General features: G+C 46.2%; 2 protein-coding genes across 2 annotated transcripts in view; both read right to left on the bottom strand.

Moving 5' to 3' along the window:
* The window catches only part of LOC141141064 (kinesin-like protein KIF6), a 550,310-nt gene that overhangs the window by 135,805 nt on the left and 387,640 nt on the right, over window positions 1-26,865 (bottom strand). The gene's annotated exons all lie outside the window — the stretch shown is intronic.
* Window positions 1-26,865, bottom strand: part of DAAM2 (dishevelled associated activator of morphogenesis 2) — a gene marked incomplete in the record, with an annotated part of 129,007 nt that overhangs the window by 17,505 nt on the left and 84,637 nt on the right. The window contains 6 exon segments of the mRNA XM_073628750.1: window positions 5,557-5,617; window positions 7,394-7,501; window positions 9,701-9,869; window positions 10,877-10,965; window positions 12,434-12,540; window positions 25,008-25,092. Of these exon segments, the coding sequence (XP_073484851.1) occupies window positions 5,557-5,617; window positions 7,394-7,501; window positions 9,701-9,869; window positions 10,877-10,965; window positions 12,434-12,540; window positions 25,008-25,092 (619 nt within the window).

Raw genomic sequence — 26,865 nt, 5'->3', positions numbered from 1 at the left:
GTAAAGGGGTCCAGAGGTGCAGGGTGCTGTGTATTGTAAAGGGGTCCAGAGGTGCAGGGTGCTGTGTATTGTAAAGGGGTCCAGAGGTGTAGGGTGCTGTGTATTGTAAAGGGGTCCAGAGGTGAAGGGTGCTGTGTAATGTAAAGGAGTCCAGAGTGCTGTGTAATGTAAAGGGGTCCAGAGGTGCAGGGTGCTGTGTAATGTAAAGGAGTCCAGAGTGCTGTGTAATGTAAAGGGGTCCAGAGGTGCAGGGTGCTGTGTAATGTAAAGGGGTCCAGAGGTGCGGGAGGCTGTGTATTGTAAAGGGGTCCAGGGCTGCGGGGGGCTGTGTATTGTAAAGGGGTCCAGAGCTGCGGGGGGCTGTGTATTGTAAAGGGGTCCAGAGGTGCAGGGTGCTGTGTATTGTAAAGGGGTCCAGAGGTGAAGGGTACTGTGTATTTTAAAGGGGTCCAGAGGTGCAGGGTGCTGTGTATTGTAAAGGGGTCCAGAGGTGCAGGGTGCTGTGTATTGTAAAGGGGTCCAGAGGTGTAGGGTGCTGTGTATTGTAAAGGGGTCCAGAGGTGAAGGGTGCTGTGTAATGTAAAGGAGTCCAGAGTGCTGTGTAATGTAAAGGGGTCCAGAGGTGCAGGGTGCTGTGTAATGTAAAGGGGTCCAGAGGTGCGGGAGGCTGTGTATTGTAAAGGGGTCCAGGGCTGCGGGGGGCTGTGTATTGTAAAGGGGTCCAGAGCTGCGGGGGGCTGTGTATTGTAAAGGGGTCCAGAGGTGTATAGAATACCCAAATCACGTGCAGGGAAAACTTAAAAAAACAGCATTTTTTGCCTACACGTGATTGGATGATAGAAGTCGGCAGAGTTTTCAGCTCATTTACTAAGCTCAGTGTGCAACTGTACTTTGCAAAGTGCACAATCTATTTGCTTTTACTAAATCATCCCCTTCTGTGTCTTATGGACACATAGAGCGGGGCTTGGGAGCGAGCATGCACCAGTGCCCCCCATAGCAATTGGCTTGCTATGGGGGGGCACTGGTCAAGGGGGAGGAGCCAGGAAGGCCATCGGGGAGGACCCGAGAAGAGGAGGTTCGGAGCTGCTCTGTGCAAAACCACTGCACAGAGCAGGTAAGTATAACATGTTTGCTGCACTTAAAAGCGCCCCCTGGTGCCTCCTTTACATTAATACAGATATCCCTTCTATCTGTTGAGACGCTGCACTTCACAAGTCCTTTGAAGCCAGCTGCTATACCTTATTTAGCATTATGAACTATTCAGCTACGACTTTACTTCTCCTGACTCTATTGCCTTGTGTCTTTGCACTATAACAGATTTGTATTTGCTGTAAAATAAGCGTTATCCCAATTTGGCTGAAAAAGTGTAAATACACTTTAAGCCTTTCACTTCCACCTGTATATCGGAAAAATACAGGAGAAAGACTTTGGTTCCTCTAGAAGGGGGTCCCGGCTTTGGTTTGGGAAGGACTCTGGATCATACGATAGAAGATATTTAGTATTTTTTCTCCCATGGAATAAAATAAATTGCGGTTTCCCGGTAATAGAACGGACGGGTTGCCTGAACGGAGGACAATGGTCTCCTTGTATTACTGGGAAGTGAAAGCCATTGGGAGGGTGGTGCAGGGTCGCCGTGAATGAAAGACGTACACACACCACTGGCAGACTAGGTGGGCCTAATACCGCCTAAATTTGTTCTGGATGTTTGTGGTTCTTTCGTGCTGCAAGCCACCCCCCCCCCACCCCCCCTAGTGGCTCATTAATTGATCTGGTTCTCGCTCAGCGCGCGCTCGCGGCTCAGAATGAAGGCATTCTTCTCTCTGTCTGATGATCGCGAGTTATAACCAGCCATTATAATTCAATTAACAGGGGAGGTCAGCGCTTCCGTTTCACTGCTTTACTGTGATAATTGCGGCAAAGTCTAACGCGCCTTTCCCTGGACGCCGAGTACAGTAACTGAATTCTCCCAGTTTAAGGTTTACAATGCTGGTCATTCACTGGGAACTGGGGCAGTGAGACTTCTCTTCCACCACCTTTCTAACTCCTTGGGGCCTGAGAAGATCGTTTCTACTCAAAAATAGGAGAAAGGAGAAGTTCTCTGGACTGTTTCACACGTCTTTCCAGCACTACAACCATTGCCGGGACAAGGGGTGGGCAGCTGGGACCTGGGAACTGTGGTATCATGTGAGGTGGGGGAGGGGTGGCGCCACAAGGAGATTGGGGGGGGGGGGTTGTGTTGGAAGGAGGAATTTGGGGGATGGCATGTGGTAAGTATTGTTCTAGGAGAGGAAATTCGGGGACAGGGTGCTAAGAATGGTGATTTAGAGGCATTTGTGTTGGGAGAGGAGATGGGGGGGGGGAATATTTGTGCTACGAGGGGCGTGGGATTTAGGGGGACTTTGTACTGGGAAGGGGAATTTGAAGTGGGGTGGGGGGTGGACTAGGTGGGGAAATTTTAGGGGTAGAGGATTTGTGCTAGATAGGGGATGGGGCATTTGAGCTGGGGGGATTTGAGGATGGGGGAGTGCAAAGATTTGTGCTGAGAGGGGGGATTTTAGCATGGGGTCAATGCACCCAAAAGTGATATTCTAGTTATAAATGCAGGATGGGCTAAGTCAGCCCCTGGTGAGTGTGATTTTCCAAGACCATCACACTGGGTCATCCACTTAGCTAACCAGGTGCCAAAAGCCGAGCAGAGACTTGTCCTACAGTACACCCCAAAATGCCAGTAGATCCAAAAGAAAGCCAGCGGCAAGCCATCAAGACCCAACAGACATTGTTCCAGACAGGCAACCACCAAGCCTCCCTGGGACCTCCTTCTCTGATGCCTTTCTGGGGTGAGCTGTAGAGGCTAAAAATGAAGCCCTTGCCTAGGACCTCCTCTGATGATGCATTTCACTCAAAATTGAACTTGATCGTAGTGAGTTGTTTTACTCCATGTTTAAGCCTAGATTTGGGTAAAAATTAAGTCCTCATTTAGGACCTCCTCCTCCGCTGTTATGTTACACTCAAAATTGGGCTTGATCATAGAGAATCTACAATTAAACTTAGCTTTGGGTAAAAATGAAGCCCCCCACATGGGACCTCCTCCACTGAAACATTTTACCAAAAACTGAGCTTAAACATAAAAAGTCTCTACGATTAACCCCAGATTTGGTTAAAAACAAAGCTCTCACCTACTACCTCCTCTGATGATGATGTGTTTTGCTCATAAATGTACTTGTTCATAGTAAGTCTCCATGTTTAAGTCTAGATTTGGGTAAAAATGAAACCCTCCTCTAGGACGATGACCTCCTCCTCTTCCTTTGATGAATTTCAACCTAAACTGGGCTTGATTGTAGACAGTCTCTACAACTTTGGTTGAAAAGGGTGAAAATGAAGCCCCCGCCTGGGATTTCCTCCACTGACACATTTCACCGAAACTGGGCTTGAGCGTAAAAAGTCTCTACGATTAAGCCCAAATTTGAGTAAATATATTGTCCATGCCTAGGACCTCCTCTCTGACACCCAAAACTGGGCTTTATCTACAATTAAGCCCACATTTGGGTGAAAATGAAACCACGCCTGGTACCTTCTTCACTGAGGCATTTCATCCAAAACTGGGCTTGATTGTGGAGAGTCCCTAAGATTAAGCCCAGATATGGGAGGAAATGGAACCATGCCTGGAACTCCCTCCTCTGAGGAACTGAAGGGTCACTCTATGATTAAGCCCAGTTTTGGGTGAAATGTGTCAAAAGGAGGTGGTGGTCATTGTCCTCATTATATCCATATCTGGGCCTAATCTCAGGGAGTCTCTAAGATTAAGCCCAGTTTTGGGTGAAATGTGTCAAAAGGAGGTGGTGGTCATTGTCCTCATTATATCCATATCTGGGCCTAATCTCAGGGAGTCTCTAAGATTAAGCTCAGTTTTGGGTGAATTGCATCAAAGTAGAGGTGAAATGGATGAAATGTGTCAGCAAGAGTTAGTTGATAAGAAAGAATGTTCTGACAAACAATTTTTCCAAGACCAAAAATGTAACTATCTATGGCCAGAGGAAGGGTGGAGAAGCTGGGCCAGCAAAGACAAATATTAGACACTCCCAGAGGAAGAGAGCTATGATACGTAAGGAGGGAGGGAGGGTTAAATTTTATGTGGCAACATTTGGTTATTCTAATTTAACAACAGGACAGAATGCATTTTTTTTAACCTTCTTTTGTATCACTTACATTTTCTTAGAAAGCCTTCTCCTAAACACGGGGTATTGTTTCAGGCCTTTGTCGTCACTGTGGTTGGTTAATAATATCGCTGTCAAATCTCTGAACAAAAAAAATGGAGTCCCACCACAAGAACTTCCACATTTCCAACTTTTGACTGCAGAGTCTGCAAGGTTCTGGTCCAACATTGAGGACACTACCCCCCATTGTTTATTTTCTATAGTCATCTCCCAACGCTCATTAACCAGCTGGAGGACTTCTAAGTCACATCTTGGCTCATGATGCTATTCCGCCTCTCCCAATCCTAATTTATCTAGCCACAACTGGAGTACATCCATAAGTTTTGTTTAAAGTGTTCATAAAGGATACAAATAGATCAAAAACTAGACCTCATCTTTTGGGAAAAATAAGAACCATTGATGGAACATTACACACAAATCTCTAAAGAGTCTCTTAGAATTAATTATGCAAGAAAAATATAGTGGATCGAGTCAAGGTTGGTCTAGAAAGTATGACTTTGGAGGGTACTCTAAGTTTATTATTTCATTGCTTGTTCCATAAGGGTTTGCCTTTCAGTCCTGTCGAACAATGGTGTAACTATGGCCATAGCAGCCCACAAGGCTGCTATGGTGCCCAAGGGTGGGAAGGGACCACACTGAGGAGGTTGCCCGATGTCTCCATTCCAGAAGAGCTGAGGTCAGATACAGAGGATCATGCTGTTGCTAGGTATAGATCTCCATTACACTCCCACATCCGTGAGCACCATTGTCTTGAGAGCTTCTGGTCATCCTGGCCAACAATTTGATATTACCACTGTGTATCTAACATTGTACTGCTCTGTTCCATAAGGGGTATACAAGTTCAAGGTTCAAAGTAGATAAAACAGGAACAAGGATGGAAATGAAAGATGCCCGTATGATTATACCCTCATCCAATACCATACCCATACAATTAGACTCCCATACAAAAACATACCCATACAAAAACATACCCATACAATAGCATACCCATACAATAGCATACCCATACAATTAGACGCTATACTATTACATACCCATACAATTAGATGCCTATACAAAAACATACCCATAGAATAACACACCCATACAATAACATACCCATACAATTGGACACCCATACAATAAGATAACATACCCATACAATTAGACGCCCATACAATAACATACTCATACAATAACAAACCCATACAATTGGATGCCCATAGAATAACATACTCATACAATAATATATCCAAACAATTAGATGCCCATTCAATAAGATACCCACACAATACCATACCCATACCAACAGTCCCCCATACAAGATGTCCATTCCCTACAGATAAGAAGAGTGAATACTCACGGCCTCTACAGCCCTCAGTCCATTCTTAATGTTGTGAACTTCCTTCTCCAACTCCACTAAGCTGAAGACAGAGAGAGATCACCGATCAGTATTATAATATAATGTCACATATCATTGCTGGACTTATCAAGGGCGCAACAGCTGTGTACCAGGCTCTGATTTTTAGGGGCCCGGGGACACGGCAAGCAGGGAGGGGGGTCACAGCACAGAAAGGAGGGGACACGGCACACAGGGAGGGGGGACACGGCACACAGGGAGGGGGGACACGGCACACAGGGAGGGGGGACACGGCACACGGAGGGGGGACACGGCACACACGGAGGGGGGACACGGTACACACGGAGGGGGGACACGGCACACACGGAGGGGGGACACGGTACACACGGAGGGGGGACACGGCACACACGGAGGGGGGACACGGCACACACGGAGGGGGGACACGGCACACAGGGAGGGGGGACACGGCACACACGGAGGGGGGACACGGCACACACGGAGGGGGGACACGGCACACAGGGAGGGGGGACACGGCACACAGGGAGGGGGGACATGGCACACAGGGAGGGGACACGGCACACATGGAGGGGACATGGCACACAGGGAGGGGACACGGCACACACAGAGGGGGGGACACGGCACACACAGAGGGGGTGACACGGCGGGAGGGGACACGGCACACACAAAGGGGGGGACACGGCACACACGGAGGGGGGGACACGGCACACACAGAGGGGGGGACACGGCGCACATAGAGGGGGGGACACGGCACACATAGAGGGGGGGACACGGCACACATAGAGGTGGGGACACGGCACACAGGGAGGGGGGACACGGCACACAGGGAGGGGGGACACGACACACATTGAGGGTACACGGCACGCACACACGGGGGGGGGACACGGCGGGAGGGGACATGGCACACATGGAGGGGACACGGCACACACGGAGGGGGGGGACGGCACACACGGAGGGGGGGACAGCACACACGGAAGGGGGACACAGCACACATGGAGGGGGGACACGGCACACACGGAGGGGGGACACGGCACACACGGAGGGGGGACACGGCACACACGGAGGGGGGGGGACACGGCACACACGGAGGGGGGGGGGACACGGCACACACGGAGGGGGGGGACATGGCACACACAGAGGGGGGGACACTGCGGGAGGGGACACGGCACACACGGAGGGGGGACACGGCGGGAGGGGACATGGCACACAGGGAATAAGCAGCAAAGGTAGAAAGGTTCTATCTTTACAGGTATCATTAAATATGAGAATTTTATTCAGGATAGGAATTCTGTCAATGTTGCTGTTTTAGCTACTGACAGTTTTATATTTTCTCCTCAGCCAGTCACATGATTTACACCCTCCCACCACACTGCATAGCCAGGAAGGTGACACCGCTATTCTCTGTTGCAGTTTTGAGGCTTCCCGCGTTCCAGCGCCTCTCTTTGTATATCTCATCACATGGACCAGCAGCCTCAGCAGGGGGCGGGGCCTAGCTTGACTTTTATAAAGAAAAGTCCAGAGTAACGTTCCACAAAAAAAGACTTCTTTGGATCCCCCCATCATTCTGCTACAGAAGCTGACCTCGGCTTACGTACTCTCTCTCATATGCTCAGCATTATTTGTTATTTACTAATGACGGTTTCAAACATGATAATAACGGTGCATAGTGAATACATGCAGAAGCCAATGAGATTTGAAAATCACAGTCACATGGCTGAAAATATGACCCTTGTGCTATAGCTTTGTGAATTGAGCCTACTGGCTTATGTTTGATCAGACACAGACAGCGCGAAGCGAGAATACCAGCGGAGAAATGACGCACTTGACTTTGGCGGCCTCCGAGAGGTGCTGCAGCTCATTCTGTATGTTGAGGATATCCGGATAGGTCCTTTCAAAGATCATAATTAGGTAATGTAGGAGGGTGATGTTCCTGAAAGAGAGACGAGGGTTACATCATCGGAGGACATTACAAACAAAGCCTGAAAATGTCTCCTGTTCAGACAGGAGATAAAGAGATACAATGTAACATTGTTTATAAACATTGTTCACACAAGAGATAGAGAGATACAAAGGGGTTGATTTACTAAAACTGGAGAGTGCAAAATCTGGTGCAGCTCCGCATAAAAACCAATCAGCTTCCAGTTTTTTTTTTTGTCGAAATTTAAGGAGGAGCTCCGGGCTCCTTCAGAGAAATAAATAATAGTCAAAAGCTACAAATACTGTAGATGGCCGACTTTTAATATTAGGACACTTACCTGTCACACAGTTAAAGCGGTGTCCTCACCCCAGCTGATTTTTAAATTGGCTGACGGATACTGCCGCCGCCATCTCCACTAAGCCTTGCGGTTTCACAACCAATTCCCCACTGCGCATGCGCGAAGTGCTCTGCGCTTTGTGAATGGCCCGGTGGCGGGGGAAGGAGGAGGGGGCAAACTTTCGTCTGGCTTTACCGCGGTGAGATCAGCCGGAAGTGGGAACGGGTATACAGGTACCCACCTCCCCCCCCACCCCCCGAAAGGTGCTAAATGTGGCAGCGGAGGAGGGGAGGAGGCAAACAAACAGAGCTTCCTCTTTTGGGTGGAGCTCTGCTTTAACTGGACAAGCTGAAGTTAGAAACTGATTGGCTACCATGCAGAGCTGCACCAGATTTTGCACTCTCCAGTTTTAGTAAATCAACTCCAGAATAACATTATTTATAAACATTGATCCGACAGGAGAGAGATACAAAGTAACATTGTTTATAAACATTGTTCAGATGGGAGATAGAGTGATACAAAGTAACACTGTTTATAAACATTGTTCAGATGGGAGGTAGAGTGATACAAGGTAACATTGTTTATAAACATTGATCAGACAGGAGATAGAGAGAGACAAAGTAACATTGTTTATAAACATTGATCAGACAGGAGATACAGAATAACATTAAACATTGTTCCGCCAGGAGATGGAGAAATACAAAGTAACATTGTTTATAAACATTGTTCAGACAGAAGAGAGAGAGAGAAAGAAAACAACTTTGTTTATAAACATTAAAGTAGAACTATGGGCAAACTTTTTATTATTATGGATAGAGCAAAGGAGGGTTATAACCCCTTTCCGATTTATTTTTCACCATCTGTGTCCCATTGCAGACATTTCCCTTCACTTCCTGTCCCGTAGAAAAACAAAGTGGAAGGAAATCCCTGAAAATGAAGAGAATTCCTTGGGGATGCCCAAGTCACCAGAACTAGTGTCCCCATTGGAAGATTTTCTCTCTATTCATTTTCTGGTGACAACCCAAAATTTGGGATTTCCTTTTACTATCACTTTAAATGATAATGGTGAAGAGGACAAACAGAGAGGGTGAATCTCCTTAACACAGGCGCAGACAGTAATAAAAGCTGACAAGGGTTTTAATCCCTCTCCACTTATCCAAAAAAAACAAAAAACAAAAAAACAAAAAAAGCTTTGCCTTTAGTTACACTTTAATCAGATGGGAGAGAAAGTAACATTGTTTATAAACACTGGATCTCTCCATCTCCTATCTGACCAATATTTATAAACAATGTTACTTTATATCTCTCTATCTCCAGTCTGAACAAAGTAACATTGTTTATAAACATTGTTCAGACAGGAGATAGAGACAAAGCAACATTGTTTATAAACATTGTTCAGATGGAAGATAGAGAGATGCAAAGTAACATTGTTTATAAACATTGTTCAGATGGGAGATAGAGAGATACGAAGTTACATTATTATAAACATTGTTGGAGCTCAGCTTTTTCCCATGTTTTCTCTAAATAAAAAGATTTTCTGTGATCGGCAGCTCCTTCTATTGGCTAAAACATGGTATATAACTCTGAAATAGCTCAATCAGAAAATCACAGCGATTGTGCTTTACTGCTTCTCTATTGCATATCTATCAGTCAGCTCAGATGGACCGGAAATAGCCTGTCTGTGTGGTTAACTGCTCTTATTTTAGCATTTAGCATCATGATTGACTGTACTGCTTGATGTACAATGAATTCCATTATATCGTTATGACATTGTGATATAAAATGAAAAAAAATGAATTGCCGTCATGAAATGACGAACCGCGCTCATCTCTACTCGTCATTCAACGGAAGGGAATGAATTCGCTCTCGCTCACCTGTCTATACTGGACTTGGTGTCCATGATTTTATTCAAACTTGCAACTTTGAATCCAAAGGCGTTTCCTCGCTGTCCTTTGTTCATGTAGTTCCCGAACGCCAGGACCACCTCCAGGAGCTGCTTTAACCTCTTACTCCGGGTCAGTTCTTTACACGCCATCAGAAGAGCTTGGAAGCAAAAACAAGCTTTATCAATCAGGAACAGAAGGACAATATAGAAAAACTGAGGTTCCAATTATAGGCGGAGTCTGGCAGGCCGAGACACCCAAATCTTGTTATATATCTTGGGAACTCAGGGTGGGATCTCCCAGGCGTTCCTGACTCTGCCCTTCAACACCTGGGAGTATTGGGGGTCCCTGACCACCTTTGTGTGTTCCTCCTCTTACATTCTCCATAATATAAAATAAATCAAAATCCAGCATTGTGAGAACACCTCATAATGGGCACATCAGGTGTACAGACCCAGGAACTCAGCACAAGGATGGTGGGAACCCCTCATAATGGGCACATCAGGTGTACAGACCCGGGAACTCAGCACAGGGATGGTGGGAACCCCTCATAATGGGCACATCAGGTGTACAGACCCAGGAACTCAGCACAGGGATGGTGGGAACCCCTCATAATGGGCACAGCAGGTGTACAGACCCGGGAACTCAGCACAGGGATGGTGGGAACCCCTCATAATGGGCACATCAGGTGTACAGACCCGGGAACTCAGCACAGGGATGGTGGGAACCCCTCATAATGGGCACATCAGGTGTACAGACCCAGGAACTCAGCACAGGGATGGTGGGAACCCCTCATAATGGGCACAGCAGGTGTACAGACCCGGGAACTCAGCACAGGGATGGTGGGAACCCCTCATAATGGGCACAGCAGGTGTACAGACCCGGGAACTCAGCACAGGGATGGTGGGAACCCCTCATAATGGGGACAGCGGGCGTACAGACCCGGGAACTCAGCACAGGGATGGTGGGAACCCCTCATAATGGGCACAGCAGGTGTACAGACCCAGGAACTCAGCACAGGGATGGTGGGAACCCCTCATAATGGGCACAGCAGGTGTACAGACCCCTAACACAAGGTAAGGATGGTGGGTACCCCTCATAAGCACAGCTTATGAGGGTTCTGCATGTTGTAGTGACAGGTTCTCTTTACTAACTCTGTCTGCTCACCTTCCACCTTTGGTTTGGACTCCGCAAGCCTCTCCGGAAATTTCTTCTTAAAGAACAGAGCCTGCAGCCGCTGCTGGTAATGATCAATCCTGGAGAAGGAGATGGAAATATTACAGTATCAAAAAATTTCAATTGAGCCGCTAAAAAAAAAAAAAAAATTAAAATTTTTAACTGATAATATAGTTTGTTTGAAAAATGCAAAGAAAAAAACCAAAACAAAACAAAAAACGTCTGTCTTGTCATTCGCAAACCAATCAGATTACAGCTATCATTTGTCTATTACATGTTAAAAATGTATCAGTTTCTGAATGAACCTTTTACATTTTAAATTAAAGTTGAAGTTTAATTTGTTTATGTTTTGCCCTCCCTGGTTTCCCCCTCATCAACATGCCAATTCCTTTGTTTTTAAATAAAGTTTTCATGTTCATTACATATTTTATTATTATTTTCTGTTTATATTGATTACTATTATCATTAACATTTTCTTTACATATCTTATTATTTTTTCTTTACATTATTATTATTTTAATTTTCACCACATTCCTTATTATTATTTTCTTTTTATTATTATTACTACTACTATTATCATTTTCATTATATATACTATTGTTATTTTCTTTATATTGTTATCATCATCATCACATATCTTATTATTATTGTCTTTATAAATTACTCTTATTCTTATTCCTATTATTATTACTACTATTGTCAATTTCTTTATATATCTTATTATTATTTCTGCTGCATTTTTACTATTACTTATTTTTATTATTATTACTACTGTTAGCATTTTCATTACATATGCTATTATATTCTTTTTATTTTTATATAACTGTTATAATTTTCATCATCATGTTCATTACCTGTCTTATTATTATTTTATAGTTATTATTATTATCATTACTGTTATAATTTTCATTACACAGTATCTCATTTTAGACCCAGTTGTGGGGCAGGGACAGGGACAGCCAGGTTAGGGAGCAATAGGTAATAGATCAGGGGTCTTCAAACTGCAGCCCTCCAGGTGTTCAGGAACTACAATTCCCATCATGCCTAGTCATGTCTGTGAATGTCAGAGTTTTACAATGCCTCATGGGATGTGTAGTTCTGCAACAGCTGGAGGGCCGTAGTTTGAGGATCCCTGTAATAGATAATGCTGGACGTCCCCCAGCCAGGAAATGAGGCGGGGCTCAGTCTGACTTGCTGTAGCTTCTAATGCACATTGTGAGACGCTCACAGTGTGCAGTGAAATCAGAGGAAGCTGTTTCAGTCAAGGAGAGGAGCCGCTACAACTGAAGCGAAGGCTTGAGGTCAGATTTAATGATTTTTTTTTAGACTGTAATTGTATACAATGTATTTCTTTCTCTGTGAGAGTACAGAGAGGGAGGAAACAGCGCCACCTGCAGGATAGAGAAGGTAATTTACGTGTTCATTGGCTCTCATGCTGATCTCATGACCAGGAACCTCGCTGATTATTTGATATCTCTCTGAGTTGTCAGTGACACGGCTGTCTCTGAACAAGAACCAATCACAGGTGCACGCTGTCTGCCGCCTTACCGGCTCATCTCATACAGGAATCGGTCTGCTCTCGCCATGCGGTCGATCTCATGCTTGTGTTCTTCCAGCAGGTCAATGTCACTCTTCTCCGGGACGAATTTCAGGAGCTGGTGGGACAAAGACAGACAGACCCGTCTATTAGATTAGCAGTAATTGTATATATAGTCTAAGACTTAATGTACACGGGACTCTGAGGCAACCTCCTCAGAACGATTTTTTTGACAGCTTGAAACCGGCGGTTAAAAATTGCCCGTTTGGCCACGTTTGCATGCCGCGTTTAGCGGCGTTTTGCCACGCTTGCGTCTAGGAGCATTTATTTAAGATAACATCATAGGACCCTCCCAAAGCCCACAAAACAGTATTATTTAACTATTTCAGCCATTCTGTTAGACCAGAGAGAGTAGCAGCAGCTGAGAGAGCAGCAGTGTACTTGTATCTACCTCAATTTCTGTGCTTTTACTATGGATCCCATAATGAGCATATGTGAGGAAATGCTCCTAACGTTGCTGTTGATGAGGCTGGAAAGACGTTGGAAATCACGTGCGAGGACCAGAAACCCTAACCCTAACCAGAAACCCTAACCCTAAACTTGTTCTTCAAGGGGAAAACCCTAACCATAACCCCCTAACCCTAATAGGAAGCCCTAACCCTAACCCTGACCAGAAACCCTAACCCTGACCGTAAACCCTAACCGTAAACCCTAACCCTAAACTTGTTCTTCAAGGGGAAAACCCTAACCATAACCCCCTAACCCTAATAGGAAACCCTAACCCTAACCCTGACCAGAAACCCTAACCCTAATCCTAACCCTGACCGTAAACCCTAACCCTAACCCTAAACTTGTTCTTTAAGGGGAAAACCCTAACCATAACCCCCTAACCCTAATAGGAAGCCCTAACCCTAACCCTGACCAGAAACCCTAACCCTGACTGTAAACCCTAACCGTAAACCCTAACCCTAAACTTGTTCTTCAAGGGGAAAACCCTAACCATAACCCCCTAACCCTAATAGGAAACCCTATCCCTGACCAGAAACCCTAATCCTAATCCTAACCCTAACCGTAAACCCTAACCCTAACCCTTGTTCTTCAAGGGGAAAACCCTAACCATAACCCCCCAACCCACAATAGGAAACCCTAACTTGCTCTTCAAGGGGAAAACCCTAACCATAACCCCCTAACTCTAATGGGAACGCCTAACCCTAACCGTAAACCCTAACCATAACCCCCTAACCCTAATGGGAAACCCTAATCCTATCCCTAACCGTAAACCCTAACCCTAAACTTGTTCTTTAAGGGGAAAACCCTAACCATAACCCCCTAATCCTAATGGGAAACCCTAACCCTAAACTTGTTCTTGTAATGCCGCATACACACGAGCGGACTTTTCGACCAGCCTGGTCCGACGGTCTATCCGACGGACTTTCGGCGGACTTTCGATGGACTTTCCTAACCAACGGACTTGCCTACACACGATCACACCAAAGTCCGATGGATTCGTACGTGATGACGTATGACCGGACTAAAATAAAGAAGTTGATAGCCAGTAGCCAATAGCTGCCCTAGCATACAGACTAGCAAATTTTTCGACTGGACTCGAGTCCGTTGGAAAGGTTTGAAAAAAAGTCCACTGGAGCCCACACACGATCGAATTGTCCGACAGAGTCCGGTCCGCCGGACCGAGTCTGCCGGAAAGTCCGCTCGTGTTTACGCGGCATAACTAGTTCTTCAAGGGGAAAACCCTAACCATAATCATTGTCGGAGCTACCTAGAATTTAACATGGGGGAAAAATGCAATTAAAAAAGCCAGATATTAAATTTCATACAACTATGTTTGATCAGGTCGGGGGTGAAGCTCAATGGTGGGGGGTCATCTGGTTGAAATCTAACAACATAAAGGTCAAATTCCAATTATACTTTGGCTTACAGCAATGCTAGTGGTGTATTGGATTGGATCATGGGCTCATTAGGGGTATATAAATGGTCTGTGAAGCATAGCAAGCAATTACAAGTTTTTAAAATATTTTTTTAGTGGTTTTTCATCATTTGCTATCATTTTAAATAGGGAACCTTTAAAAAACGTTTCTAAACGAAAACGCAGCTAAAGGCCGGTAATGACCCGGGAACTCAGCACAGGGATGGTGGGAACCCCTCATAATGGGCACAGCAAGTGTACAGACCTGGGAACTCAGCACAGAGATGGTGGGAACCCCTCATAATGGGCACAGCGGGTGTACAGACCCGGGAACTCAGCACAGGGATGGTGAGAACCCCTCATAATGGGCACAGCAGGTGTACAGACCTGGGAACTCAGCACAGGGATGGTGGGAACCCCTCATAATGGGCACAGCAGGTGTACAGACCCGGGAACTCAGCACAGGGATGGTGGGAACCCCTCATAATGGGCACAGCAGGTGTACAGACCCGGGAACTCAGCACAGGGATGGTGGGAACCCCTCATAATGGACACAGTGGTTGTACAGACCTGGGAACTCAGCACAGGGATGGTGGGAACCCCTCATAATGGACACAGCGGGTGTACAGACCCAGGAACTCAGCACAGGGATGGTGGGAACCCCTCATAATGGGCACAGCAGGTGTACAGACCCGGGAACTCAGCACAGGGATGGTGGAACCCCTCATAATGGACTCAGTGGGTGTACAGACCCGAGAACTCAGCACAGGGATGGTGGAACCCCTCATAATGGGCACAGCGGGTGTACAGACCCGGGAACTCAGCACAGGGATGGTGGGAACCCCTCATAATGGGCACATCAGGTGTACAGACTAGGGAACTCAGCACAGGGATGGTGGAACCCCTCATAATGGGCACAGCGGGTGTACAGACCCAGGAACTCAGCACAGGGATGGTGGGAACTCCTCATAATGGGGGAACAACAGAGAGATAGAAGAGACTATCATGGGGTTTAATCTGCCAACATTTGGATAATCACTTTTGGGTGGATTGACCGATAAAGAAAAACTTTTTGCTTGGAGTCAACACAAAAAATAAAAATGGACAACCTCCATGCAGCGATGTGACATTCTTGTGTCCGATTCATGAGGGGCGTTTAATAAGCTTTGTCTATGAGAAGAAGAAGGATATTCATGTACACATCTCATGTATCAGACGGGCCCCGGGGGCGACATTACTGTATAAAATCATTTATTATGAGGAATCCTCATGCCACAAGTCTGACCCCCCCGACCTTCACCCCCATCCCCCCCCTTACTGATGTCTGTTGCCCCAAGCTGTCCGGATAGCGGTCAACTTACAGGCAATCTGGACTGGGATGACGACGCGGATGACACCGGCGGCGGTTGGGGACATATGTATAGAAATGAATGACTTCCTCTATGGCCAGTACTGGGTACATTAGATGTAGTCAGCAATTCTTCTGTGTCTTCATCATTCTTATATACAGAGCCAGACTTATCAGTGTCGGCATTTGTATCAGAAGACAAAACGCTCGATGTTCCCCTCCGAGCGTCCAACACAATCCCCCAATATAGAAATTTCACCGCCGAGTCTGTCCTCAGGAGACAGATGAACATTCCTGACTGTAAAGAGGATTCCAAAGTACCACATGCTGGTCTATCAAGTATTTAGAGTGTAAGCTCCTCTGGTGCAGAGACCGATGTGACTGGTTCAGTGTTCTCTGTACAGCACTGCGGTATATGTCAGAGCTATAAACATGTATAATAATAGTGTGTGACTGTGGTGAGAAAATTAGAGTGTAAGCTCCTCTGGTGCAGAGACTGATGTAACTGGTTCGGTAATCTCTTTACAGAGCTATGATATATGTCAGAGCTATATAAATGTATAATAATAGGGTGTGACTGTGGGGGGGGGGGGGACATTAGAGTGTAAGCTCCTCTGGTACAGAGACTGTTGTGATTGGGTCAGTGTTCTCTGTACAGCGCTGCGGTATATATCAGAGCTATATACATTTATAATAAAAAGAGTGTGTGACTGTGGAGGGACATTAGAGTGTAAGCTCCTCTGGTACAGAGACTGATGTGACTGGCTCAGTGTTCTCTGTACAGCACTGTGGTATATGTCAGAGCTATATAAATATATACTACTAATAGTAATAATCTGTGACTGTGGAGGGGGGGGGGGGACATTAGAGCGTAAGCTCCTCTGGTTCAGAAACTAATGTGACTGGCTTAGTATTCTCTGTACAGCACTGCAGTATATATGAGAGCTATATGAATGTATAATAATAATAGTAATATTATTGTGTGACTGTGGGGGGACATTAGAGTGTAAGCTCCTCTGGTACAGAGACTGGTGTGATTGGCTCAGTGTTCTCTGTACAGCACTGCTGTATATGTCAGAGCTACATAAATATATAATAATAATAATCTGTGACTGTGGGGGGGGGGGGTACTGGGGACATTAGAGTGTAAGCTCCTCTGGTACAGAGATGGATGTGACTGGCTCATTGTTCATGTACATCACTGCGGTATATGTCATGAGCCATATACATTTATAATAAAAAAAAAAAAAAAAAAGAGTGTGTGGCTGTGGGGGGACATTAGAGTGTGAGCTCCTCTAGTGCAGAGACTGATGTGACTGGCTCAGTGTCCTCTGTACAGCACTGCGGTATATGTCAGAGCTATAAAAATGTACATTAATTATAGTGTGTGACTGTAATGGGATATTAGATTGCAAGCTCCTCTGGCGCAATGATGACTGTGGGGGGGGGGCGTTAAAGTGTAAGCTCTTCTGGTACAGAGACAGATGTGACTGGCTCAGTGTTCTCTGTACAGCGCTATGGTATATGTCAGAGCTATATAAATATATGATAATAATAATAATAATCTGTGAATGTGGTCGGACATTAGAGTGTAAGCTCCTCTGGTACAGAGACTGATGTAACTGGGTCATTGTTCATGTACATCACTGTGGTATATGTCAGAGCTATATACATTTATAATAAAAAGAGTGTGTGACTGTGGGGCGGGACATTAGAGTGTAAGCTCCTCTGGTTCGGTGTTCTGTGAAAAGCACTGCAAACAGTAAAACAATACATTTTTTGAATGATTCATTAGGACATCCAGATCCTGGGGACGTTGGCCCTATTTGTAACACGACCAATGCGTTACGTTCGCTGTCATCACATGACGAGTTGCTGATTTTATTGACGAATCTCCAAAAGGAAATTCTCCTGCATGTGATCCCACCCGAGTCTCTGCTGCAAATGCAATGCAAATGCGTCTCTCTGTCAGCCTAAACTCCTCGCCATTTAAATTCTCCTGAACAAATCTTGAGAGCGAATGAACGGCGAATACTGGCGTCAAGATCTGCTTTTTTTTTTTTTACAACACTGCCTCTACAAGCCAAGGATGTATAATTTCATAGCGATCTCCGCGGCCAATATTTTCTATAGAAATGATAAAAAAAAAAAAAAAGCGTATATTTCTGCCGCTGCCAAACCAGAAGCTGCGAGACAGCAGACAGTCTGCGAGTCTCACTTAGAGCTCATTAGTGTAGGACAGGCTCTGGGCCCGGGACCTCGTCTGAAGGGCTGCAGACCACAAAGAACGTATTGTGTGTAAAACAACACCAACTTTAGTCAATAAAAACTCCAATTTTCGTAGAGGAGCTACTGAATCCTGCGGATAACACATTGCTCGCTTCGCATTTTTTTTTTTGTTTCCAATAGCTGAATGCGCTTTACAAAGTAAGAAAAGCTTTTAATGTCCGCAAGAAAATATCTACTTCATCAAGCTTGGCAGTTCAAGTGACCCCATGAGGGTGGAAGTACGGGAGCCGACACACTGCTGACTTGTTTTGAAAGCTTAACGTTTGGCGCGAAACACAAAGATCGCGGATTGGGAGGGAGCGGAGGTGCGTGCCACCAGAAAGGAATGCGCTTTGTTGCCGCGCTTCTGTAATTCTTACTTTTTGGCTTTAGGTGAGCTCATAGGGAGGTCTGTTTATAAAATGATTCTTGAGGCATTTGCACAGCCGTCCTGAATGGTCATCACGATCCGTCTCATATGTTTATTAACTAAAAATGTCAGCTCCATCTACTGGCCCTAATGCAGTATTTCTTTGATTAAGTCAACTTAATCTAGTGGTAATAATGCAGTGTTTCCCCCCATGGAGGTATTTCAGGAAAATTCTACATTACAGCCACTAGATGGAGCTACCCCTTAGTGCCCTATAGCGCCAGATTCCGCTGTGTGGGTGACCATTTTTTATCAGCCCCCTTTTTGTAAACTCCATCTAGTGGCAGTAGGGCGGTATTTCCCCATGGAGGTACTTCGGGAAAATTCCACAATATATCTGTGACAGACTCACCCGGGACAGAGGCTATTGGAGGGGACTGAACGCAAGCCTCTTGCCCACCGATTATGGGCCCTAGCATTTGGGGGAATGGTGCTCTCTGTGAGCTGTATGCCTGGGGACCCTGGGGTTGGTGTTACTTTGGATTCAGCTCCATGTCCCCCCAAAACACACAGACTCTGGAACCCTTTATATGCCATATTAGAATGATAAGAGTGAATTATACTGTTGGGACACATCCTGTGAGAAGATGCTAATGTCATCAACTCCACTCACCTGTCTGATGTCAGCTATAATGGGTTTAATGTAAATAAGTTTAGTCTAGGTTCTAAGGGTATTCAACTCATTGTTGTTTGTTCTAATTAACCCTGTGTTGATGTTTATGGTAATGTATGTTAATTGAATGAGCTGATCACATTGTCCTCTATACAATGTAGGAGACGGGACGACTCCTATTGGAGCTCATGTTAATTAGGTTAGCTTTGAGTCAGCCTGGTGTATAAATGTGTGTGAGATCTCAAATAAAAAAGTTAGTCCTGATGTACTCCAAGACTGGTGTTGTCTAGTTCTTGGGGGTTCCTATAGCCAGATCCATTGGACTTGTGTTCCAGAACTTAGGAAGCGGTATACAGACGGAAGCACTCAAACGGAGTGTGGGACGTTCCGTGACATTGGTGGCAAGCAGCTGGAAAGCTTCCTGCAGTCTGGGAAATCTAAACCTCCAACTGGATCCAAGATCAGGATAGCAGACTTCAGTCACCCCAGCGGAGATATGGACCTGGCATCAGAATTCCCAGGGCTGCTGCGGATCATCCTTTCAACATACACCAGGACTGTGTCTGAGGATGAATACCTGGAGCTTAGGCAGCAAATTCGGGTGGAGCTCTGGATTGCAGCCCTCCGTCTCTCTGGTATAAAACAGGGCAAGTGCTTTCCAACCCAAGAGCAACGGGCCATTGACCAACGGGCATTGCGGATGGCATTCCTGGGAGAGCAGCCCCAGGAGCAATGGGTGACTGAGTTGGACAGGTTGGTCCAGCAGGAGATAGAGCTGGACAATCGTTATCGGGCTCTGCAATGGCACGCAGAGGAGGGATATTTAGGGGAGACAACAGAATGCTCTCCGGAGGGATATGACTTTGGCGGCCCTGGATTGCTGTGGGAGAGCCTTACAGATCTTTTTATGTTTGGCGATGAAGGGGAACCTGACCTTGAGGACCTGAGAGAATATAGAGAGTCTATGCTTGGTCTTGCAGGGGTCTCAGAGCTCAAACCTGATCTGGACCATTTGCTAAGGAAGGAACAGCATCTGGAAAGGGCATACAGGAAACTGCTAGAACAAGTTCAGCAGCATGCCAGAGAATCGGCAGTGGAAAATCCGGAGATTGCCGTCCCCAAACCTGAAGTGCTGACAACAGGGCAGAGCTCTGCTAACCTCTGCCCAGAAATGATAGCATCTTCTGGGTTCCATGGACAGGAGATGGTGAACCTCTATCCCCAGACATCAGTTGCAGAGACATGGGATTTGATAGACTTTTCTGCTGAGGAAGAACAACCTGATGAGCCTCCAGCAGAAGAGCTGCTATCAGGGCCAAAGTTCACTGTGTTCTGCCCAGCACCAACAGTGGCTTCGGCCTTCCTGAGAGAAGAGGTAGTCGGCCTTTCTCCCACAACACTGACAGGGACATGTGATTTTCTGCCAGCAGCATCTATGGAGTTAAAACAAACTTCTCCAGCTGAAGATCTGGTAACTGAACAGAGGGTCCAAGACCTCTGTCCCACACTTTTACCAATTCCAGAGACTGGGGATTTAATAGACGTTTCTGTAGAGGAGGAACCACCTGGCAAACCCCCAGCAGAAGTGCTGGCAACCGGACAGAGGGTCCAAGACCTCTGCCCCATACCTGCAGCAATTGTGGAGGCTCAGGGTGAGAAGATGGCAATCACTTCCCAGCAGCAGATACAGGGGGAAAAGGGAGAGGAGGTGTGTGTTGTCCCTCCCCAACAGTTGGCCAGGGTGGAGGAAGCGGGCTTTCCTCCCCAGCAAAGATCCGTGTACCTGGGAGACAGTACCATCGACATGTCGTCCCAGCAGCCAGAGGAGGGAATAGAAAAGGAAGCAGCCGGCTCACCTCCCCAATGGCAGCTACACAGTTTGGGAGTGGAGGAAGCCAGCCTCCTGCCCCAACGGTTAGCCGGAGCAGAGGATGCGGGGTTTCCAGCAGAAGGGCTGGCAACAGGGCCGAGGACTGCTGGACTCTGCCCTCAACTAACAGAGGATGGATTACCTGTGAAGGTGGATGGGACTTCAGTCTCCACCTGTATACCCCAGGGATGCTGGGCAGTGGGCCCCGATCCCCAACAGCATGACGGAGTGAGCCCAGACACCCTGTCTTCTCTCCAGCGGCAGAAAGGATTCCAGGGAGAAGGGCCAGTCCAGGCCTCTCCCCAGCGGCAGATATGTTCTCTGAGAGAGGCAGAGGTTGGCTGGGTGAGTAATACTCTGTTTGGAACAATTTATTTGGGGTACTGTGTGGGTACAGGCATTAGAGGACTGGAGCTACTTACTAACTTCAGAGTCAACCCGTCTGGGGTCTCCTCCTGTGTTAGTCTCCTGCCGAAAGGGGAGAAATGTGACAGACTCACCCGGGACAGAGGCTATTGGGCTCAGCCCTTCCTTCTCTGAGCTGGCCGCTCAGCTGTCGGCTAATTGCCAGCTCCCATCTCTCTCTCCACAGTTACTCAGCTGTTGATGATCCTGCTCGTCAGTCCTGCTTACTTAAGCCATCCAGCCCAGAGGATCTCTGCCTTCGCCTTGGTCGACATCACAGAGACTATCTCCTGCATTCCTGTTAAAAGACTTGCTTGGCTGACATCCCTTCTGGCTCCAGATCCTGCTTGCTGTTTGACTACGCTCATCTCCGGCTCCCTGACGTTTGGCTTGTCTGACTATCCGTTCCGGTTCCTGAACTTTGGCTATGTTTTGACTACGTTTGTTCTATTTACTTTTATTATTAATGTAGCGCTGGTAGATTTTTATCTACCACTGATAGGTAAATTCAGTGGGTCGCTTATTATAGGAAGTTAGATTTGCCTCTGTTCCAGCTTGGCTGACGTTGCATGCAGTTCCACATTGTGCCGGTGGGTGTCGTTGTCACCATCGGCAGGTGTTGGAAAAGCAACGTGTCGAAGCGTATGAGTGCTCCTCTGTCCCGGAGATAACTCGGTGGAGGTGGTCCTCCGAGTTGCATTCTGGGAGAGGGTATTTATGGGACAGACGCCATGTTTTAGGGTTCGTTGAATGTCAGACACAGTACTTGAACCTTTAAGCCAATCCGGCAGTACTATGCAGTAAGATTACTTCGGAATGCATCCTCCAACCGAGTCACCAGGCCCCTCTCCAGACCAGCACTCTGCATGATCCTTTCATGATGGGTCCTCCCCTGGGATCTCCTTGGTTGTCCAGCTTCTTCACTCTGGATAGACAGCTCAGGACCATTCCTCCGCTGATGTGGTAGGCCCCAGACAGGCTTCTGGGCCAACCCACACGCCACAGTGACGCGGGCCTCCGGAACGGAGGACCACGAGGTGGTATTCCTAGTGCATACCTGTCGGCCAGGAGGGCTGCTGGCCCTCCTGGCCGACAGGTATGCACTAGGAATACCACCTCGTGGTCCTCCGTTCCGGAGGCCCGCGTCACTGTGGCGTGTGGGTTGGCCCAGAAGCCTGTCTGGGGCCTACCACATCAGCGGAGGAATGGTCCTGAGCTGTCTATCCAGAGTGAAGAAGCTGGACAACCAAGGAGATCCCAGGGGAGGACCCATCATGAAAGGATCATGCAGAGTGCTGGTCTGGAGAGGGGCCTGGTGACTCGGTTGGAGGATGCATTCCGAAGTAATCTTACTGCATAGTACTGCCGGATTGGCTTAAAGGTTCAAGTACTGTGTCTGACATTCATCGCAAACCATTACATCCTGTGGCAGAGGATCATACGGGTTTTATTCCAAACAAGTCTGTGGCAGAGACTTTTGTTCGTGCTACGTGCTGGCTGCTAGGCAAGTGAGAGATGTCTATCCAGGCGGGCAAAGATTAAATCCTACGAAAGGGGGACTATTCAATTGCAAGTGTTCAATTACAAAGAATGTTCTGAAGAAATACAACAGAAAGGTATTTGAGCTTCCCTGCAGCTTTCCTACTACCTCTTTCCTGCTACTTCCCTCGTTCGTTTTAGTAAAGCATTGGAAAACCTACTCAAGTGTTTGGTGCTTATATCGTCCAGAGGTAAACTCAACGGAACCCTAGACCCGGTGCTGGTGAAACAGAGGTATCGAGCGTGAAGGTAACAAGCCCGCTTAAACCAGCAGCTCCACCGAGAGTTATTGCTACATTAAACAAGTGTGATTTAACTGTACTTCTATCTCGGTCTGATTTCATGGTTTCTGACACAGATACTGCTGTTTGGGTGACCAGTCTTATTTCCTTCTTTGTAAACTTAATCTAGCGGTAATAATGCAGTATTTCTCAATGGAGGTAAAAAAATTCTACATTATAGCCACTAGATGGAGCTACCCCTTAGTGCCCCATAGGGTCAGATCCCGCTGTGTGGGTGACCATTCTTATCAGCTCCATCTTTGTAAACTCCATCTAGTGGCAGTAGTGGGGTATTTCCCCATGGAGGTACTTCAGGAAAATTCCACATTATAGCCACTAGATGGAACTGCCCCATAGGGCCAGATCCTGCTGTTTGGGTGACCAGTCTTATCATCTCCTTCTTTGTGAGCTCCGTCTAGTGGCCATAATGCGGTATTTCCCTGGCTGAGGTATTTAAGGAGAATTCTGCATTGTTCACCACTTCGATGGAGCTGTCCCATAGTGACCCATAGGGCCAGATCCCGCTGTGTGGGTGCCCAGTCTTATCTCTCTTTATAAGCTCCATCTAGTGGCAATAATGCGGTATTTCTCTGATTGAGGTATTTCAGGTAAATTCCACATTATCGCCACTAGATGAAGCTGCCCCATAGGGCCAGATCCTGCGGTTTGGATGACCATTCTTATCTCCATCTTTGTAAACTTAATCTAGTGGTAATAATGCAGTATTTCCCAATGGAGGTATTTCAGGAAAATTCTGCATTATAGCCACTAGATGGAGCTACCCCTTAGTGCCCTATAGGGACAGATTCTGCTGTGTGGGTGAGCATTCTTATCAGCTCCCTCTTTGTAAACTCCATCTAGTGGCAGTAGTGCGGTATTTCCTCATGGAGGTACTTCAGGAAAATTCCACATTATAGCCACTAGATCAGGGGTCTCAAACTGGTGGCCCTCCAGCTGTTGCGGAACTACAAGTCCCATCATGCCTCTGCCTTTTTGAGTCATGCTTGTAACTGTCAGCCTTGCAATGCCTCTTAGGACTTGTGGTTTCACAACAGCTGGAGGGCCGCCAGTTTGAGACCCCTGCACTAGATGGAGCTGCCCCATAGGGCCAGATGCTGCTGTTTGGTTGATCATTCTTCTCATCTCCTTCTTTGTAAGCTCCATCTAGTGGCCATAATGCGGTATTTCCCTGGCTGAGGTGATTTCAGGAAGAGTTCCGTATTGATCACCATTGGATGGCGCTGCCCCATAGTGACCCATAAGGCCAGATCCCGCTGTGTGGGTGCCCAGTCTTACCAGCTTCCTCTTTGTAAGCTCTATCGAGTGGCACTTATGTGGTATTGGGTGGACAGACTTCCGGATCATGACGTGCGTTGAAAGGAAAAGGCCCCCTAAGAAAATTCGACTTGATGCAAATTGGGTAATACACTAGGGAGCATTGCGATGCACTGCAACAAATGTGCGTTCTCTTAGTATGTTAGAGTGCCATTCAAAATGAATCTTAGAGGTGGAAGACCGTGCTGGACTGATTGCTTGGTTGAGGGTCTGTGAAGGAGGAGTCTTTGTTCTCTTCTGATTGGATACTGGGCGTTCCTTTTACCTATCCTCACAAATTCAAAATGTAATGGCACCAGAACACATGTAGCTCACATAACCACAGCACAAGATTGGGGCTTCCATCTCCTTTTACCTGGTAAAATACTGATATTTCAGGTCATGCTTGACTAGAGAAGATGAATCTTGAATAAATGAAAAGAAGAAGCCTTTACACTACATAGTTGGGTTGGTGTTGATACACACAATGGTTAAATAGTTGGTTGACACACTGTTACAAACAATATTAATAGAAGAATATTTTGTGATTTTTCCTCCGCTGTGCTGACCCAGTTCCAACACTATGGACGTACCTGCTCCAACATGTCCTTCGGGAGGTCCTCCTGCTCATCCATCTCCATAATGGCCTTCTTGATCTCCTCATTGGAAAGTTTAAGCCTACAAACAGACAAAAAAAAAACAAAACACACAACTGTTACTAACTACAGACACCAAGTTTGTGATGGTTATTGAGTGTTAACAAGAAATCATCAGAAGTTGTCCACTGGTCTGGAGGGGGACTTTTGGGGGTCTACAATAGCAGATAAATTGCTCCTCATTTAGGCGTTGCCATCTGGATTCTGATATATACATACTGTATTGGAATCCAAATTTCAAACATATCGCTAGGCTTTAGTCTTTTACTTGGTAGTATATTGTATCTTACTATATCATGGCAGATGCTTTGTAACCGGATATGAGTTTTGGCATTCCAGGATCCCTTTGTGTCTCCTATAGTCTCCTATTGTTTGAAAGATTGTCCTTCAATAAAAAGTGTATACCTCCTATAACTCTTAATTAAGCAGAGCTTTAAATCTGGGAAATGTGTGAGGGAAGAATGTTCCTTACATTGGTGATCAGTGGGAAGAACGTTCCTTACATTGGTGATCAGTGGGAAGAATGTTCCTTACATTGGTGATCAGTGAGAAGAATGCTCCTTACATTGGTGATCAGTGAGAAGAATGCTCCTTACATTGGTGATCAGTGGGAAGAATGTTCCTTACATTGGTGATCAGTGAGAAGAATGTTCCTTACATTGGTGATCAGTGAGAAGAATGTTCCTTACATTGGTGATCAATTAGAAGAATGTTCCTTACATTGGTGATCAGTGGGAAGAATGTTCCTTACATTGGTGATCAGTGGGAAGAATGTTCCTTACATTGGTGGTCAGAGGGAAGAATGTTCCTTACATTGGTGATTAGTGGGAAGAATGTTCCTTACATTGGTGATCAGTGAGAAGAATGTTCCTTACATTGGTGATCAGTGAGAAGAATGTTCCTTACATTGGTGATCAGTGAGAAGAATGTTCCTTACATTGGTGATCAGTGAGAAGAATGTTCCTTACATTGGTGATCAGTGAGAAGAATGTTCCTTACATTGGTGATCAGTGAGAAGAATGTTCCTTACATTGGTGATCAGTGAGAAGAATGTTCCTTACATTGGTGATCAGTGAGAAGAATGTTCCTTACATTGGTGATCAATTAGAAGAATGTTCCTTACATTGGTGATCAGTGGGAAGAATGTTCCTTACATTGGTGGTCAGTGGGAAGAATGTTCCTTACATTGGTGATCAGTGAGAAGAATGCTCCTTACATTGGTGATCAGTGAGAAGAATGTTCCTTACATTGGTGATCAGTGGGAAGAATGTTCCTTACATTGGTGGTCAGTGAGAAGAATGTTCCTTACATTGGTGATCAGTGAGAAGAATGTTCCTTACATTGGTGATCAGTGGGAAGAATGTTCCTTACATTGGTGATCAGTGAGAAGAATGCTCCTTACATTGGTGATCAGTGAGAAGAATGCTCCTTACATTGGTGATCAGTGAGAAGAATGTTCCTTACATTGGTGATCAGTGAGAAGAATGTTCCTTACATTGGTGATCAGTGAGAAGAATGCTCCTTACATTGGTGATCAGTGAGAAGAATGCTCCTTACATTGGTGATCAGTGAGAAGAATGTTCATTGGGAAGAATGTCCTCTTACATTGATAGTTAGAATGCCACCCTTACAGATGGCCTAAAAGATTACAGGTGACATGCCACTGGCTTTGTCAAGTGGGGTTGGACCCAGAACCATGCAGGCACCATCAGTTGGAAGGTCAGTCAAAACTCAAGGAATCCTTAGCAACCTCTGGAAAAGCGCTGGCTGAGAATGGCTGATGATTGCTATATCT

The sequence above is a fragment of the Aquarana catesbeiana genome, linkage group LG04 (assembly GCF_042186555.1).
Source record: "Aquarana catesbeiana isolate 2022-GZ linkage group LG04, ASM4218655v1, whole genome shotgun sequence".
Lineage (NCBI taxonomy): Eukaryota > Metazoa > Chordata > Amphibia > Anura > Ranidae > Aquarana > Aquarana catesbeiana.
The sequence above is the reverse complement of the archived record's forward strand: the minus strand, read 5'-3'. Positions and strand labels throughout refer to the sequence as shown.